Below are 19229 nucleotides of genomic sequence, written 5' to 3'. Positions count from 1 at the left end.
TCATCTCTCCCTGACATCGGCTCCCACCTCCACGCGCTTAGCCCTGAGTGTTGTGTCAGGACTCTGGATGGGATCTCCAACGCACTCCTATGTCATAGCAAAGAAAGGCCACAAGTGCGTGAAGTAGTCCCTGTTGATGTTCACTGTCTAGACTGCATTAACCAACAATCCAGTACACATTTAGTAAAGAAGCCCCCAACAGCATCAACACCCAATAGCAGCAATGATTCCAAGATCATGCACTGGAATGATATCCATTTAATACAGCCCAATTTGTATTACATGAACTTATCAAGAGTCAACCATTTCACTACTATTTAATTATTGTTAACCACACCATGTGACGTATACCTGCAACCAGCTGTACTGAACTGAAATGTACCAGCTGTACTGAACTGAACCAGCTGTACTGAGCTGAACCAGCTGTACTGAACTGAACCAGCTGTACTGAACTGAACTGAACTGAACTGAACTGAACTGAACTGAACCAGCTGTACTGAACTGAAATGTACCAGCTGTACTGAACTGAACCAGCTGTACTGAACTGAACCAGCTGTACTGAGCTGAACCAGCTGTACAAAACAGAACTGAACCAGCTGTACTCAACGGAACTGAACTGAACCAGCTGTACTGAGCTGAACCAGCTGTACAAAACAGAACTGAACCAGCTGTACTCAACGGAACTGAACTGAACTGAACCAGCTGTACTGAACTGAACCAGCTGGTACTGAACTGAACCAGCTGGTACTGAACTGAACCAGCTGGTACTGAACTGAACCAGCTGTACTGAACTGAACTGAACTGAACCGAACCAGCTGGTACTGAACTGAACTGAACTGTTCCAGCTGTACTGAACTGAACCAGCTGTACATAACTGAACTGAACCAGCTGTACAGAACTGAACTGTACCAGCTGTACTTAACTGACCTGAAGCTGTACTGAACGATGTGCTGCTAATTCCTTTACTACTGTGTGCCTGTTTACATTGGTTGGTCCGACTTGAGCCCTCCTGTCCTGGGATCAGTGGGACCACCATGGCCTCCTAGTGTGCAAAAATGAGCAAATAAAACACACAAATCTGACATACAACAGCATGGTTGTTTAGGATTGCATGGCTAACACATCAACCGTTTGAGTGACAGGACCCCCCCCCCCCGACAGATAGCTGGCCTTGGGGGTCAGAGCTGGTCGTCCAGGATACTGGATGCCTTTGGTTGGAATTTGCCCTAAATATCTGTGTTATAAAGGATTCACAACACGTCCTGGATGACTGGCATACCAAAGTCTCGGTGACTTGGTGTGAATCTCTATCTCAGGAATGTGCAGCTTGCTATTGATCTCTGAAGTCAGTCTCTGAATGGGGGGAGGGCAGGGGGGCAGACGCCCCACCCACAGACCTCACATGTAGGAGCCCCCCCCAACACACAGACATTCAGACCTTTTTAAATGTCTGTCTGTCTCCCAGATAAAGGCAACCGGGGGCTTTGGCTGGGGGCTTAATATCGTCCCTCAACACATGTGGAGGCCATAGCCAGGAGAACTGAGGCAGAGAAACCAGGAGAACCACAGCACCCACCACCAGCCCTGCTGCTGCCCCAGCGCCTGCCCCAGCGCCTGCCCCGCCACATCTACACATCCCAGCTGAATGGATTCTGTGAACCAGAGGAACATCAGACAGCCAATCTTTGCACTGTAACAGACTTGGGAATTCTCACTGAAAGTGCTTAGAGAGCATTTTGTGCCATCGGCGGCCCAAAGACAAGCCTCTTATCACGCTGAACCCAGCCTGACTACAGAGGTAGTCTGCATACTGAGCCTTCAGGAGTCGTGACATTTTAACAGTATGCAAATGAACAACACAATTGATCATGGTCTACTACAGACATTTCCAGTCTTTCTGTTGCAAGAGCGAGCAGAAAGAAGAAGTGTGATGGATTTAAAGTGAAGGTGAGGCACTGCCCTGATCTCAGTGTTCAGATGGACACTGGGAGGTAGAGTGGCGGGCACAGGGAATAACAACAGTGGCTCTCTGAAGGGCACTGGAGTGCAGGCGTCTGTTGGTAATAGTCCGAGGTTAGAGGTGATGGAGGAGGAGGAGGAGGGTGAAGAGGAGTGTGGGGGGGGTCTTGAGTATTCTGTCAGAGATTGGCATGGTTGAGGAGCAGATATTTTGAGCCCTTTTTCAGCCACACACACACTGATGGATGGGCTCAGCACACGGACCACTGCCTAGTAGCCGGAGCTTCTTAAGCTACCGGAATGCGTGCAGCCTCTCTCTATAGACGTCAAGAGAGGATAGCCACAATGCTTTGTGTGACGTACCATCCTAATCGATTTCAAAGCAGAACATCTGAATTCATTTTTCAGCTGGTTTGAACGTGGTCTGGTGTTGCTTAGGTTACATTTGGAGGAATGTAAAATCAAATATATGAACCTTATTTGTTGTACTACGTGTAGACCAATATATTTGCCTAGTATTTTAGCTGGAAGATAAACCAGAGAATCTATCATAAATCACAAGTCATGAAGCAAAGAAGGAACTACTGAGCTCCAGACCAATCAGCTTATCAGTGTCAATTCCCCCACAATTAATGCTGAAGGAAAGATGTGGAATAACTCCAAGCAGTTGGAAACTTGCAGTACGGGAGCAAGTGTTTCAACAGGCTGACCTAGTTACAGCAGCCAGGACTTTTAACAGCTCTTCACTCGTGCCTCGTAGACATCATGACCCCTCGTAGAAACAGCAATGTTGGACATCTTAAACAGCTCACTGATTTTTGAAATTAAAAGGCTTCCTATAACACAATACATCTAAAGCAAAACACTACAGTACACAACAGTGAGAAATACACCAGTACCTAATAATATCATACAGTACATACACAACATTCATGCAGACACTAATGTTCACAGCTTTGGTTGTCCATTAGCCATTTCTTCATGTTTTTCCTGAAGGAGTTGTATGAGGTGGAGTCCCTTATGTTTTGTGGGGATGCATTCCAATCGGTTTTGTAGGGAAAAAAACGGATTGACCAAACTTTCTTTTCCTAACTTTTCTGGTCCATTTTCTTCCTGAGTCCTTGGAGTTTGTCTTTCAACGGGCTGCCCACAAGCTCAGGCGTATTGTCTAATATCCATCAGGACGTTAGACGGAAGGTCAAATGGTCTAGACTGGTATTTAGGCCTGTTGGCAGCTTCCTCGATTGAGTAAACAAACCACTCTAAAGGCCCCAAGACCTCTGTATGGATAACCCAATGGAAAAAAGAAATGAAAATACTACTCCACAATCTCATTGTCAGGGCTTCGTCTGTGCAGGATGTTCATGTCGTCAGAGGACGACTGCATCATTAGCAAGTCAAGCTCTGTCACCATTCAGCACAGAAAAGAACCTGACCATGTGTAAGTCTAGTAAGTAAGTAAGTAACTCTAACCCTAACTTGACCATGTGTAAGTCAATTACCCTAACCCTAACTTGACCATGGGTAAGTCAATACTAGAGTGAGAAAGACAAGGTTTGGCCTTCCCCAGCAGTCATCCGGGGCAACTGTGGCTCAGGAGGTAGAGCGGGTCGTCCAGTGATCGTAGGGTCGGCGGTTCAAATCCTGGCTCCTCCTGACGACATCTTGAAGTGTCCTTGGGCAAGACACTGAACCCCAAATTGCTCCCAGTGAGCAGGCTAGCACCTTGCCACCATTGGTGTGTCAATGTGTGTGTGAATGGGTGAATGAGAGGCCTTCATTGTAAAGCACTTTGGATAAAAGCGCTATATATAAGTGTAGTCCATTTACCATTTACCATTCCCTCTGCTGCCTGTTTTAAACATCTGAGACAATAATTGTTCTGACTGCAGGTAGTGTATCTCTTGAGAATACACTACCTGCACCATACATCATGAGAATGTTGGGTGCCAGGAGGCTCAACAGATCCTCTCTGATGGAAGTGTTGTGACTGTTCTAACAGCTGTTGATGGGGAATCTAGGAGGAAGCATAACCTGGAACCTGCTTTGATACGGTTGAATATATCATCACTTCTGTCTCACAAGAAAAGGCGGTGATGGGTAATTTAGCAATTGCTTGAAAAGGGGGATTTATGAAAAGTGCACCAGTCAGAGCCCAATCAGAGGCTGCTGGGGTTGTTTGTGAGAGAAGGGAACGTGATTGCTCATACTGTATTAAAAGATGCGCTCACCTATTTAGAGTAACTGAACAGGCAGACAGGTCTGGCTCCGTAGCTCCACAAACACTTCTACTCTCTCTACTGACTTTGAATAACTCTGGACAATAAAAGTACATTTGCATCAAGGTGAACACATAGGCCTTTTCCACCAAGAGGGAACCGGTTCGGTGCCGGTTCGCGAACCTAATTTTGAATGGTTCCGAGCATTTCGACCAAAAAGAAATGAGTTCGGGAACCCGAAAGCTGGTTCCGAACCAGCACCACAAAATAGTAGGTTTTTCAGTGCAAACCGTGACGACATCATGGGCGTGGGCTGACGTACAACGGTTCGGCTCAAAATTGGTCAAAACGCGGGCCCGTTCTCTGGACAGAACCAAGGTTCAAGGAATTTTGAAACGAACTGGTTCCCGAACCAGAGTTCCTTTGGTGGAAAAGGGCTATCAGTGAACTCCTAGGGCCACGTGTTTTAAACCCACTCCTTTGTTCTCCACACCATAGGGAACACAGGGATACCATATCAAATGTACTGTCCTATGTATCTCAAGATAATTGGAGGCGGAAGTATAGGTGTTCCTTTGCACAGTGCAGGGTGTGACTAGAGGAAAACACACTGAATAAAAGAATCAGGCCACTTCCAACAGAATCTACAGGGCACCTCCCAAAAGTAGATCAGCTTACAGCACTGTCCTTGAAGCGTAACTGACATTACAGAACGCTTCCACAGTTTTGCTCAATCCCTGAGCATTTAGGCCCACCGTGTTGTGAAATTTCATTTGGGACAACAAAAAGGTTTTAATCCGTGTTTATACCCAATATATATCTAATGTGTTATGACAGAGAGTTTTGGCCCAAATGCCAGGAAAAGTGTCTGGTATGAGGGAGAGAGGCTAGGAGCGCCAACTCGCTTGTTACAGCTTCACACTGCCTAAAGCATAGACCTCAGTAGACAAGGTTACTGCTCTGGTCAGTTCAGAGTTGGTTGTTATGCGATACCCATATGACGATGTGTACGTTCACAGAGGCCCCGAATCCGGATGGATTTCAGGAAGAAGCCTCAAAGATGTCCTTTTCAGGAAGCATGTCGGACAGTTTCACCTTTAAAGGGGAAAAGTGTTTTCCATGCTGCTTTCCCCTCTCGGGTGTCAGGCCTGGTCTCCACCACACACGGGCGTCTGAGGAGGAAGAGCCCCCGCTACTCTGATCTCCTCCACCCTCCCCAAGCCCTGATTGTAATAGCAGGCCTGGCTGCAGACAGCAGCACAGCTATGCTACGTTTCATTATCGAGCTGCTTCTGCTGGCTCCACATCTGTTATGTAAATTTGCACAGAGGGGGAAATGGAATGAAATGAAATGGAATACCATTTCAAATATTTTCGCTTCTTCTGAGAGCCGGTTGATTTAGGCACTTGCGCAGGTTTCAAAGACACAGGTGATGAAATATTCTCCTTCACTTTCACAGCCATATATTACATTCATCTGTCAATGGCTGATACACGCAGCTTCACATGTAAGGCTTTTTATCTATTCAGCAGTTGTGATGAAATTAACAATCACTGACCATGCGTCCAAAGTCCCAGTGGTGAAGAGAGCATGATGAATTTTAGCCTCCCAAAACCTTCAGTTCAAAATGTCTCCTATCTCTGTTCAGTAGTTAATAACATTTTAATTAGGCAATTAAAGGTCTTTGAAATAGCATATGGTCATGATTACTGCTGGATGGTTCACTCAGGGTTGAATGAGCCGTTAATTACTCTAAGCTGGGCCTGAGGATTGAACTTGAAATGGACCAAACGGGAAAGACTTGACATCTTCAGGCCACCCAGTCACCTCATCACAGAGAGTTTCCATCCATGAGGGGAACTGGAGAATCATTCCATTAGGAGCAGCAATGTGGGGTAAGTGCAATGGGAGTAGTGACCAGAGAACAACGTCATCTTCTTCTACACTGGTGAAATCCTGTAATTGCTTCGTCACTTAGTCACTCTGATACTGAAGCTTGCTGAGCTCTGAAGTGTCTTCATAGATTTTATCTTGCTGACTAGTATCTCTAGATCTGAGTAACTGGAGGCAGAAGAACATGCATGTTGCAGTAGGACTTGTGTAAACACTGCTCTCCCACAAGGAGGTGTGAGTCAAGCTCCCTGTCCATATGTGCTGGCCTGCTCTTCCATTAGCGACTCCTGACAGCCCATCCGACATACCGCACATCTGCTCCCTCATCTGAGACTCCTCTACAGGCGTGGAGATGTGTGTGTGTGGGGGGGAGGGGGGGGTGATCTTAGGCCGAAGGCCACATCTGGAAGCAGGTGACAGAGGTTGCCCAGGTGGTGCGACTCAGGTGGCTTCTGCCTATGTTTGCAGGTGTGTTTATGGAGGTCAGACATGCCAGGGAGGCCTTATTTATCAATCAACACTTGGCCAGTCAACAGTCCAGGAGAATTCCGGAAGCCTTGATTGCTCCCCGTCAACTCGGATGGCAAACCTGAAAGTCATGCCACCTGTTTCAGCGGTACAAGCGCTAATATTTATATTAGCTACAGAACTTCATGTCTAGCGCTATTCATCGACTGACTTTGCTGTGCAGCGATAACATTACACATGCACACAGTATTATACCAGCATTCATGCTCCAGGAAATGACTGACAGTACTGTAGTGAGAATTTCCCAATACAGTTAAACGTCAATCTGAACTGTATGATGTATTATGACCGTGTGGGAAAGATAAGATAATAAAATATCCATAGCTCTGTGGCTTATACATTTGATAGAATTTAATTCCTAAATCTTATTTGCCCATATTTTGATTTAACTCGCATCACTCAACCAATATATTACATTTTACATTACAGTAATTTAGCTGATGCTTTTATCCAAAGTGGCTTACAATAATTGCATTTAACATAGGAAAAGTCAGTGTACTACTACTTGTCAGAACTCACAAACTGCATCTCCTTTCTAAAACAAGTAACTAAGGCCATTTTCATAACTGCGTGCATAATAGAGTTGATTGGTCTTCTCTGGTTCATATACCACTGTTCGGTATATGGACAACATATCCAGTTTGAGCAGGCATCACGACTACAGCTAGAGAACGACTACAGCTAGAGAACAATGTGCTATTGCATATGATCAGGAGAACTTGTCCCTGTATCGGAACAACAAGCTAGGTCTGAATGCACCCTAAGAGCATAATCTATTGCTGAAGGCAAAGTGAAGAATAGCAAATTAAAAATAGAGGCTCTCTGTGAATACAACAAAAATGCTCACGTTTTCAAGTGTCATATCATTGAGAAACTCTAAGGAGGCTGCCAAGTTTAAGCTCAGCTTACCTCATAAGCACTCATCTCAATTGAAGTGCTTCATTGTGTAGCTGTGCTGTATTTGTATCTCATCCTTTTGAATTAATCGGTTTTCCTCATGTGTCTGGTTCTCTGCTTGCACCCAGTTGAATTCTACACACAGCAAATCTGACACTGGCGGTCACCTCCCATCCTTGCGAGTAAACAGTATTTATTCATACTAGGGCTGGGAGTCCGAACTTCGGGATTCGAATATAATTCGAATATTGACAGAAATACTGGTATTCGAACGAATATTAGGCAGCCCTTAATATTCGAACCTGTTATAGGCATAATTTTTTGTAAATGTGTTGGCTAGCAAACGTTGCTTTTGATTCAGATTCAGAGGGTTTTTCACGCCTGGTGAAGTTGCAATCGCGAGCTCATTAGCAAGGCTATTGGACACCTGGGCTCCTGTAGGAGGTGACGTTAGTTAGCACGGCGCGTTCCAGGCAACCCGTAACTCGTGTTTTTCCGACCTCCTACACGTGAAAATGCTCTGGAATGGCAGTCAAACCCGTAACTTCTGGTGCATTCGTTTATAACTGGGAGGTGGCAAATTGCGACTTGCTACTAGGAATGATTAAATAAAACGCTGCATGAACTCACACTTCCTCGTCGCAAATTCGGATATGTTTCTCAGCCCCCAGTTGCCGGCTGACGTCAATATCATATCATCATCATATCATTCGCTATAGCTCGAATGCACACAGGTCGGAGGTAGGTATTTTGCCACTTGCGACTTGCCACCACAAACGAACGCACCATTCCCACCCGTGAACTCGTACCATGGATGTATTAATAGAATACATCATTGCTTATCGATATTGCCTATGATACAATGCCCACTAGTGGACAGAATGTGCACAACTTTATTTTAATACCTAGGTAGGTCTTTCTGTAAGAATTTAATGGTAAAAATATTATTAATAATAATTCGAATATATTCGAATATTATTATTAATAAATAAACGAACTTCGAATATGATTTTGGGGCAAAAGTCCCAGCCCTAATTCATACTGTATACTTATGCGGGCGATAAGCTGGTGAAAAAAAAGTGTATACATTATCAGGAGAGAAAGCTTCTTGTTTTGAGAGCTTGAAGACATCATTTCCACCTGATAAGAGACAGAATCCTTCAAATGTATTCAAGAAGGCATGTCATCTGTGAGACTAATGTACTGTAGTATAAATGGGTAGGACAACTTTCAGGGTAGAACAACTGTCAGTGTTTTAAAACTTTGACATTGCTACCTCAAAAGAATGCCCAACCTTGATTGTGAGGGTATGCACAGGTGGTGGGGAGGGTCTGTGAACCCAGTGGGATTTCTGTATCTATCAATTCTATTTTACTGTATCTATCAACTGGTATTCTGCTTCACTGTAATCAAAGCAATAATAAACATCCCAATAAATGTAGTAAAGATGTGTGACAGAGGGCTCACTCAGAAATAAGGAATTCTGTCAACCTATTTGCACTGTTAATGCTATTGCGATTCAAATGACAGGGGCTTCCAGTTTTATAAAAAAACGAATCTAAATTGTCCTAACCAGTAAAACACTAAGGGTCTATAGATTGCAAGATTCCTAGCGTTTCACTAGGTGTAAAAGGCTGAAAGGAGAAATGAGAGACATATTGTCCCCATATTTATTGGCCCTGGGACAATGGCATAACCTTAATTTTGAGCGCTGGTGTCAACAAGCAAAGCAAACCCCCCTGAAGTGCCGATGTTTGTCTTTTGCTCCTATGTTTTCTCAGCATGTGGTATTTTTGCCACCTCCTCTTATCTGTCACTCCCCTGTTTCATAAAAGAGGACGCTGACGCTCGCCACTTGCATCAGACACGTTATTGACTGGGTGTCAGAAATAACTTGAAAGAAACCAAAAATAGCTTTACTAGCATTTGCCATTGACTTGCAATCCTCCGGTGTAACTGAAACTGCCTCTTGGATGTATTTAAAGGGCTCCCCTCCCCTCTGGCAGTAGTAATTGAAACCATCCCAGTGAGCTGTGCAGATGTAATGTAGATGCATGTATCTAGTTACATTCTCTCACTTTCAAGATCCTCCCCTTTCGCCACACATCACAATAATGCCTTTATACCGTGGGTCTCTATGGCTTTGGTGTGGTTTGGGCCTAATGTTTTCAAATGTCTTATTGTGTAAGATGTGGAAGAGTTTGTTAGTGGCCATTGCTGGTTTTGGCAAGGATATAGATGATTTATTATCATTGATCCATATTGATCTGAGAAGTGGTGAAGATGTGTGCAATCATCTTAATCAGGCTTTTCCCCTGGGCTTTTTGGGTTTCCAGTCTCATCAAACCCCTCCACAAACCTCAATTTGCTTGTTCCAATTTCCTCTAATACGATTTTCAGGAGGAAATAATCGAAAGCATATATGACCAAAAAGACGCATGCACTGTAAGAAGCACAACATAGTTGAATGTAGTTAACCTTGATAAAACACATCTGCATATTTTCTTATTGACCACTGGTACAGTATAGCCAAACCTTCCTAGAGAGAGGCACATGGATAATTGAATGTTATCTTAAACAACGTAATGTGCTACTTTTCATTATTTTGTATTTTTGCTTACTTCATTTATGAAACGGAGCAGTTGGTGATGTTTGCCAGAGTAGTGTGCGACTGCACCACTCAACGTCTCTCTGTCATATGAGCCTTTATCCGAGAGGGACACACCTTTTTATTGTCTTGGAATAGAGACCAACCGCTGTCTCCAAGAACTGTGCCTGCTCCTGTTACATTTCTGAGCCACACAGGAACAGTCCACACCCACAGAACACAGAAAATGCATGCCCCACAGCAAAGCTAATTCATGGATTTGTTTCGTGTGTGTGTGTCGTCACCATAAGGATACAGAATGTCTTTGTTTACAGAGAAAGCAGACCATACCTGGGGTCTGGTATTAACATGTTGTGAAAAGATCAGCTTATAGAGTCCAATATACTGTAGAAAGGAGAGCCTTTGTTCAGTCCAAAGGCGATGTGTGTTTCTGGCTGTCAGATATGATCTAGGCTAATGTGACTGTTAATATTACAGATTGTGTGTGTGTGTGTGTGTGTGTGTGTGTGTGTGTGTGTGTGTGTGTGTGTTTGTGTGTGTGTGTGTGCATGGGTGTGTTGTGGTCAAGGTAAAGAGTGCACTCTGCTCAGACACAAACAGACAGACCTTTGCCAAAGGCTATGAAACCAATATGGCCCACATGCACTACAGAACAAAATGATACGTGCAGTCCTAAGTAAGCGCCAGTATGTAGCCAGTGGCCTCATAGCTGAAGCCTTTGTTAACACTGAAACACGTGTGCTGACGACTGAATGTTTGTACAAAGCAATGTTCCATGGGAAGGAGAGGAACCCCGGGTGCTAGCTTGCGCTGTGCACCGATCTGAACGAATGTTCCTCTGTGTGTCCACAGATCTCCACGGACAACCCCAGGGCGGGGTCTGAGGACGCCGGACGTCCCTGCAGCGAGGCTGCGTTTTCGGAGGGTTTGAAGGGCATCGCGCTCCTGGAGCGGCGGCGTCTGCTTGCCCCGGACGAGCTCCCTGGGCTTCACTCTCACCACACAGCACACACAGGTCTCCCATTCAGGGAGCCCAGACCTGCGGGAAGAGAACGAGAGAAAATAAACACAGGGGGGAGAGAAAGACACTCTTCATGAATTCCCCCAAATCCTGAAGGGCAAACACTGCTGAGTCTGCTGGCGGTTCCGAGGAGCCATGCGGGCAGTAAGCATGGCCTGGCTCTGTCTCCCGAGCCTCGCTCTCCTACTGGCCAGCTTTGTCCACACAGCTGCGCCCGAAGATGATGTCACCCCTCGTCTCAGCTTCTCCTACAGTAAGTGTCATCGGTGCCTACAGTAAGTGTCATCTGGTCCCCCGGGGCGAAAATAGCCCGGGGTCTTCATGGTGATGTGTCTCTCTTCTGTCATCGGTGCTTCTGCGTGCCTGCGTCTCTTTCAGACCCAGTCAAACACCAGCCTTCATTGAGAGTGTTGGGAGAAACAGAGAAAGGGGCCGGTGTGTGTTTGCCCTGAACATTGCGCCCTGCTCACTGACCCCACAGGGGCTGTTGACGTTACTCATCTATAAATAAGTGAAGTGTGGGGTTCCGGGCTGGCTTGTCCGGAGGGCGCTGAGAACTCCAGAGGCGCCCAGGGGTCACGCAGGGCTTTGTGGGACACTTAATACGGACAGTGAGGCTGAGCGGTGAGGTGTTGATAAACAGACAAACAAGAGAGCAGAGCTGTTCTTCTCCTGGCTCCGGCCGGCGTCCCTGCTGTTCCTCAGTGGGACAGAGGCAGAGTGCAACACTGACATGACTGCAGTGCTGCTGGAAAGGCCTCTTGAGGCGGTGTCGCCCACGCTAGGACTGGTCTCTGGAAGACTGCACGCCAGCTATGTCATCTTTTGTCAATTTTTGCACAGCTGCTCCAATTATATGTGGTTTTGGATTTACAATGTTTTTATTCACTGTCTGACATTTCGGTGCATTACAAATGAAGGGACTGTAACTTCTGAATCTCATAACTCATAACGCATAACTTCTGAATCTAGATCAAGCCCTAAGCTAAGTGTCGTGTGCTCCTGTGAGGTCAGATAAGGATGCAGATAGGCCGCCCTAGCCTGGGGGGGCTGGTGAGGTTGGTGCCCCCCTGCCTGTCTCAGCATGCCCCCCTCTGCGCCAGGACCCTCTGATATAACACAAGGTAATCTCTCTCACCTGCCAGCCTTCCACAAAGCCCTCAGCGCCGGGTCCCGGCCAAGCGTCTCACAACACAGCACACACCATCCATCACTCAGAGAAAAGACCCTTCGCACTCGCACTCCTCCTTGTTCTGACAAAGGGAATAAAAAAAAAAAAAGATATTTTTTTCAGGGTGAATCACCGATCGTGAACACTGCCAGCACGTCAAACCCAAATGGCACCGGCCCACTCTGTGTATACCTTGGAAAATATTGTTTTTGGGCAAGGGACAAGTTTCTGTCTTCGCATGTGTCCATGTTTTAAAAAGGCCAGCGGTACAGCATGCATTAGAACCAATTAGGCTGTTCACATAAACATAGTGAGTGGTTATGGAAACCTGTCAGGTAATGGGTCTAACTCCTCACACTGTTACACTGATGATGAGCCATCTCTGTTCCAGCCGGGCCAGCCCAAGGATACGGCCTAGTTTTACAACCGTGAGAGTTGCTTACAGCTCTTAAAATATGAGGGGGCTCAGCTGTAAAAGTCATCCTGAATTTCTCATACGGTGACACAATTACAGTCATATAACCATCGGCCAGCTGGTCGGAGCACTAAACCTGAAGAGGTAGTGGTGTGGTTCCGTTGACGTTTAAAGTGTATGAGTGTCAACAGCCCCCACAAACCTGCGAGAGTGGAATGGGTGTTACGTCGCAGATTCCACAGTTACACAAGCTCTTCCATTCTGGGGGAAACGAAGGCGTGCGTTTCTGAAGACGGCTGAGGCTGATCGGCCGTGGCGTGGCGTCAGGAGCTGCCTCGGCATGGAAACACCTGGTGCACTGACGCGCGCCGCCCCTCCCTGCCGCTTGAAGGCCCGTCCCGCAACACGTATCAAAGAAACACTCCGAGCTGCGGGCCGTCAGGGATGAAGCGCTACAACTGGCCAGAACCAGCGTCCCCCATGCCGTGCTCTCTCTCTCTGTGTCCGCGCTAGCCTTCAGCTCCGTGGAAGGACGGAGAGGGGTCTCTCCTCCGCCCCGGCGGCGGACGCGTTTTCCTGGACAAGGCACCCCCCCCCAGCTCTGCCTGCCCCTGTACCTCCGTTCCTCCGCCTTAATGAAGAAGCTAATCTGCCATGAATAATGAGTGGGGATTTGTGTGTTATGGTGTGAACGTTCGTCTGGTTCTCATTATGCGCCTATCAGGATGGATCATGGGTTCAGGGTGGAGAGCCTACATCTGCTTTCCACTCCTCTCTTGTTCCTGGCTTTAACGCAACCCATTCCGGAGAGCTTAGTGTGCTAGAATGCTATTTAAAGAGACACCTTTAAGCGGTTTATGCTGGCTCTCTTAGCCTGTTGATCTGTTCGTCCCTCTCTTCAACAGCATGCATTCTGGTCATGCTAGAGTTCAGGATAGGGCCATGCCCTCAGAATTGATAAGAAATAATATAATTAATTTGCAAGTTGCTAAGTAAGCCTACCAGTGTGGAGTACCAGAATGTGCTTTGTTTTTGTCTCACAGGACTGTGTTTCAGCCTGAGTTGTTCAGGCTGACATGATTCAGAATGACACTTGTGTCAAGTGGAATAACGAATCTGTGAAGCATGGCGTACAGTATAGCAGCTCAATGTACTGTGGCATACTCCTCTTTACTGTATGTACTGTACGCCTATGCGTACGTATTTAGCTATCCTGTGGACTGCATTGCTATGGGAGGAGTCTGGCCTCACAGTAGTGCTTCGACATGTTCCACTAGGCCACAAGCCCCTTGTTAGAGACATACAGAGGGCCAAGAAACGCCTGAAGTATGGAAAGCCATATTAGCTGCAGTCTACAGTACTGTTTGTACTCCTCGAAAAACATTTCCACGGCAGTATGACACTGTGTCATCGTATGCCATAGAAAAAGAAAAGGTGACTGATCTTTAAAACGGAGCATGATGTGGCTAAGTTAACATGCCCTTGTAAAGTTTTACGGTAACTGTGTGTACAAAAAATCTTGAGTTGAACCAAAGCCGCGTCATGAAAAGGCAGAGCATCAATCTGGATCTCGCCAGGGTTTATGAGACTAGCTCTCGCCGATCCACCAGGGAGCCGCTCATAAATCACCCGACGAGGCGTCCCCGCGTGAAAACACCCTCCTCTCCTCCACCTCCCCGATGACCGCCTGGCATCCCAAGGCCCCGTGACGTGGGGGCATCCCCACTGTCCATCCGGGCCTAGACGCGACATGTGGTCACGCTTACCTGCCCAGACCCCCCCCCCCCCACTGGGCTCTAAGACTGCGGGGCACTCACACTACACATGAGGTCACGGCGCGTCAGTGATGCTCCAGCCCTGCTCTCTCTCCCTGGAGGGGAGGGTTAGGGAGAGGTCCTCAGACGCCGCCTGCTTCGCGTTGTGCTGCACCGTACCGAGGTCGAACCAGGGTCGGGATCCGCATGGCAGAACGAAAGCAACATTCGGTCCCCTGTGGGAATCGTGATATTAGTGGAGGTAGGCCACGGCGTTGTTTACGGCTTGTACAAATTAGCGCTTTTATTTTGATTCCTTCTCCCGTTAAATGTTTCTCCAGTTCCCATGAAACATGTTGTTGCCCCTCCCTGACTAGTAAATACTTTGGAGCAGTTTATTTTTCATGCATTTAGCTAACTCTATGAGTAAATTGATCACAGCAGTTAGCTATGAAGCCTGCTGATCTTAATATGGCAACCTGCCTTCCCTTGCTCTGTTCACAAAGGTTGTGTTTAGAATAGCCAGAATTCCCGGTATCTCCATGGTGTCTGAGCTACCATTGTGGCTATCATGTTAACAAGAGGGGGCCAAGGCCAGCGGTCCCCTAAACAAACAGCAGGCTCACAGCTTGACTAATGAATCTTCCTGCTGAATCCCACCTCTTGGCCTGAGGTCTTGATGCATTCCAGATGCATCTGTCTGTCCCTCCACTACCCTGGCCCTGCAGCTCTCCGCTACCCTGGCCCCTGTCCTACCCTTGAACCTCACCCCCCAACTACCCTGGCCCCTGTCCTACCCTGGCCCCTCAGCCCTCCGCTACCCTGGCCCCTGTCCTACCCTTGAACCTCACCCCCCCGCTACCCTGGCCCCTGTCCTACCCTTGAACCTCACCCCCCAACTACCCTGGCCCCTGTCCTACCCTGGCCCCTCAGCCCTCCGCTACCCTGGCCCCTGTCCTACCCTAGCCCCTCAGCCCTCCGCTACCCTGGCCCCTGTCCTACCCTAGCCCCTCAGCCCTCCGCTACCCTGGCCCCTGTCCTACCCTGGCCCCTCAGCCCTCCGCTACCCTGGTCCCTCCGCTACCCTGGCCCCTCTCCTTCCCTGGCCCCTCTCCTACCCTGGCCACTCTCCTACCCTGGCCCCTCTCCTACCCTGGCCCCTCTCCTACCCTGGCCACTCTCCTACCCTGGCCCCTCTCCTTCCCTGGCCCCTCTCCTACCCTGGTCCCTACGCTACCCTGGCCCCTCTCCTTCCCTGGCCCCTCTCCTACCCTGGCCCCTCCTCTACCCTGGCCCCTCAACCCTCCATTACCCCTCCACTGTCCTTCCTACCTAGTTCGCCGTTTGATAAGCACTAGAGCAGAAATTGGGTTAATTCATCCCTCTCGTCGTGTGTGTGTGTGTGTGTGCGTGCGCGTGTGCGTGCGTGTGTGTACTGAAGATAAGATAGGTGTGGTGGGAATGGGAGATGAAAGGGGAGTGATGGGAGTCAGGTCCAGGTGGAGCAGAAAGACCCGCAGGGTTATCAGACAGCACTGAGCCCGTGTAATGTGTCCTCTTCTGGTCCGCTGAGGCGGCACCTTTGTACTGTATTGTTGTTCTCCATGTCTTTCCAACCATGGCTTCACCTTCCCAAGGCTTAGCCTAATGTAACCCCAGCCCTAATCTTCAATTAACATCTCTCACACCACCCCTCTGGAAAACACAACTCGTACATTACATTGTTTTCCAACTCTCGCCTCCGTTTGTAGCGGCTGTCATGTTGTTGTTGTTGTTTTTTTTACCTGCTGACTTTACTGGAAGCCTTGTGTGCCTACTGTGACTTACACAGCCTGTAAGCATATTGATGATCCTTCAAAACATCCAGTTACACATGATTGCGTAAGATAAGCAGATTTCGAAAAAACAACTGAAACCTGATTATCTGGTTACAATTAAAGTAGCCTAGATAGCACTGGGCTATACTGTATGCCTAGCATGGATCTTTTGGTTGGCCACAATGAGGAGCCGTGAGCTGCTGAATCTTCTCGGGGCACAGCTAGTCGATGTAGCTCTGCATGTTTGGTGTGTGCCGAGAGCTGTGCCGCCGCAGTACGCTTCTCATCTGCAGTACTCGGCGGTGCCCAGCTCACCACGGCTGATGCGCTTGTTCTGCCCTGTTTAGCCCTTATACCATTTCGTGCAGCATGGCCTCCTGCCTATGCAAGGCTCCTCCCCATGTTCTCTCAGGAGAATCTAGGGCACATTTATGGACGGGCATGTTTATGGACGGGCCGCTATGGGTCCCTTCTGCCACCAGGATTCTGTGACACGCTCTTGATCTCGATCTCGACACATTTCCAGGTCATCTGCTGGTATGACAGACGCCGAATGTCTAGAAGTTGAAACAGAGGGTACGTCTAGTTAGCACAATCAGGAGCTGGCACTTCTGTCTCACTTGGTGATGTCCTTGTAGTCTCTTTGATCCAAAGGTGCCTTGAGGTAGAGAGAGTTAGCCTGGCTTCGCCAGACCCAATTCGCAAAAATGCGAAGGGTCTGGAAACTCACAGTTGCTTTCCGATTCCCAAGGGGCATTACCAACGGTCGTAGATCAAAATGCCTCTGGATGCAATTGGATAGACCTACAACCAATCAGCGAAAATTCTTCTACGGCGCTCCTCTGTTCCGTCAATCCGGTTGTGATTGGCGCGAACAATCTTCGTTCGAGTGGATTTAGTTAGAACAATTGGATATCCAGACTGATCTGCGGAGTGAAATAGAATGTGAGCTTACAAGCCAGGCTAAGAGAGAGTGTGTTGAGGACGGTAGCCCCTGCGTGTTGATGAGCATAGGCCCAGGCAGCAGGCTAAGCCCATTCTTTATTACCTCCGCCCCAGTGTCAGCTGGGCCAGAGGTCATGTTTTTGGTGGCGTGTGTTGGTTGGCTGGTTGGTTCATTTGTTCTTTAGCAGTATTATGCAAAAACGACCTGACCAATTTTCATGAAACTCGGTGGAGGGGTGTAGCATGAGCCAACTTAAGAACCCTCTTTAAATTTTGGAGTGGATCCGAATCACGGGCGGGTCCTCAAGCCGCCCAAACACGGCCGGCCATTCACCTCCATAAATCTTTTGGACTCGGGAGTGAAATATATCGACATGAGAAGGTCACAGAGACACAGGGTTTGGACAGGCGTAAAACTAACAAATGCAACAATACCAAACATGTGCGCACAGAGCCACAAAATGCATTCAGTGGAGGAGGTCTGTGCTCTCTGAGCACCATTTCTAGTTTCATTATTGTAATGTCTTTGTGGTGTTTAAATCCTTTGCTAAGTTTGCCTTACTCTAAGGAGAAGGACTCGCCACTCAAGTATAATTCTTCGATCAAATCAGATCTTCTTCAGGTTCTAAGCCTGAGAAGAACCTGAAGAAGATCTGAAAGAGCCTGAGGATCTTCAAACATTAACGTTAAACGACTATTATAGTTGAGTGATGATGAGCCCTTTTTCAAAAATGTAACGCCTGTTTTCTACAGTTTGGCTCTGCACCAAATCAGGAATGTGCGTCAGACCTACAAACTCCTACTGTAAGGAGAGCCTGCTCTGTGGTGAGCTAGCTTGGCCCGTCGCCATTAGTAATGTGTAGCAGAGATACTTGTAGTGTTGCCAGTGGCCATCACTGTTTCCTTCTAGTTTTGCATCACTGAGGTAAACAAATACAGTACAACATGTGTTTCTAATGGAGAATGCAAAAACTTTAGACCCCCCTGGGCACACAGCTGTGAAAGCTGACACAGCCCCTCATCAGGGAGGCTGTTGATTGGATCAGCTTGCCGTAGCTGGGTGCCCTACAAAATGAAGCACTTTTATCTCCAACACTGAAGGACAGATTACTCCTTTTAGAGGGGATGTTCCATGCCTCGAATTGACTTGGTGCCTTTTTGTACTCATGTATATTAGAGGCATGTTAGAGGGTCCCTAAAACCCAGCATAATTAGAGAGACCCTAACCCTAAAACCCAGCATAATTCATTTCCCCCTAAATAGATTAGCGAGCAGGGCATTATGTGGGTATTACAATCCATTTAGTGATGTCATTTGCAAAAATGACTTTTAATGACATAATGGTGGTGATGACCTAGTATTGCTTACGGCCATCCTCTCACTGCATCTGGTTGTGTGTTCTGCAGAAACACTGGTGCATCTGTGCGGTGTGTGTGTCCGTGGGGGTCACACAGGAAGTGCCGGGAGCCGCACAAAGCTGCTCTGTCTCCCAGGGGCGTGGGATCAGGGGGCCTGGGAACGGCGACGCGGTGAGAGGAGGGAGCGATGGAGCTCACAGACAGGAAAGGAGAGGTGTGATTGGCGGGAGGGTCCGTCGACGGCAGGCGTCAGGTTAAATAGGACTTATGGATGTCCTCCTCGGCCTGTCTCAGTAACTCAGCCTGTGATAGGCCGCTCGCATCGCTGGCCGTGGACTTCTCAGTCCCTCTCAGTGAGTGTTTGGAGACCAACCCTGCGCTCACAGGATGCACAAGCAGCAGGGCCGTTCCATGAGCGCTCGTCAGTGGCTGTTTCCTGTATTTTCAGACGTGTAAGAAATGAGTGGCGTTTCCAGCTCCTAGACAGCCATGTTACCACTGTTAACTACCACTGTTCACTACTGTTGAACCCAGCATCTATTAGCTTGATCCCCCCCCCCCCGTTTTTCTTTGACATCGTGGGTCTCAACAATGAGATGTTCCCTTTGATTAACTCTTTTTTTGTGGAGTGCTGTGGGCAGGA

The 19229-nt window shown here is 47.7% G+C and overlaps 1 protein-coding gene across 1 annotated transcript in view; it reads left to right on the top strand.

Annotated features, from left to right (window-relative positions):
• The window catches only part of sema4ba (sema domain, immunoglobulin domain (Ig), transmembrane domain (TM) and short cytoplasmic domain, (semaphorin) 4Ba), a 43067-nt gene that overhangs the window by 5870 nt on the left and 17968 nt on the right, over nt 1-19229 (top strand). The window contains exon 3 of the mRNA XM_084453224.1: nt 10958-11379. Coding sequence (XP_084309350.1) covers nt 11262-11379 — 118 coding nt within the window. The 5' untranslated portion in view covers nt 10958-11261. The remainder of the gene's footprint in view (nt 1-10957; nt 11380-19229) is intronic.

This window comes from Borostomias antarcticus (assembly GCF_949987555.1).
Source record: "Borostomias antarcticus genome assembly, chromosome: 18".
In the NCBI taxonomy this organism is placed as follows: Eukaryota; Metazoa; Chordata; class Actinopteri; order Stomiiformes; family Stomiidae; genus Borostomias; species Borostomias antarcticus.
This window is presented reverse-complemented; position numbering and strand designations above follow the sequence as displayed.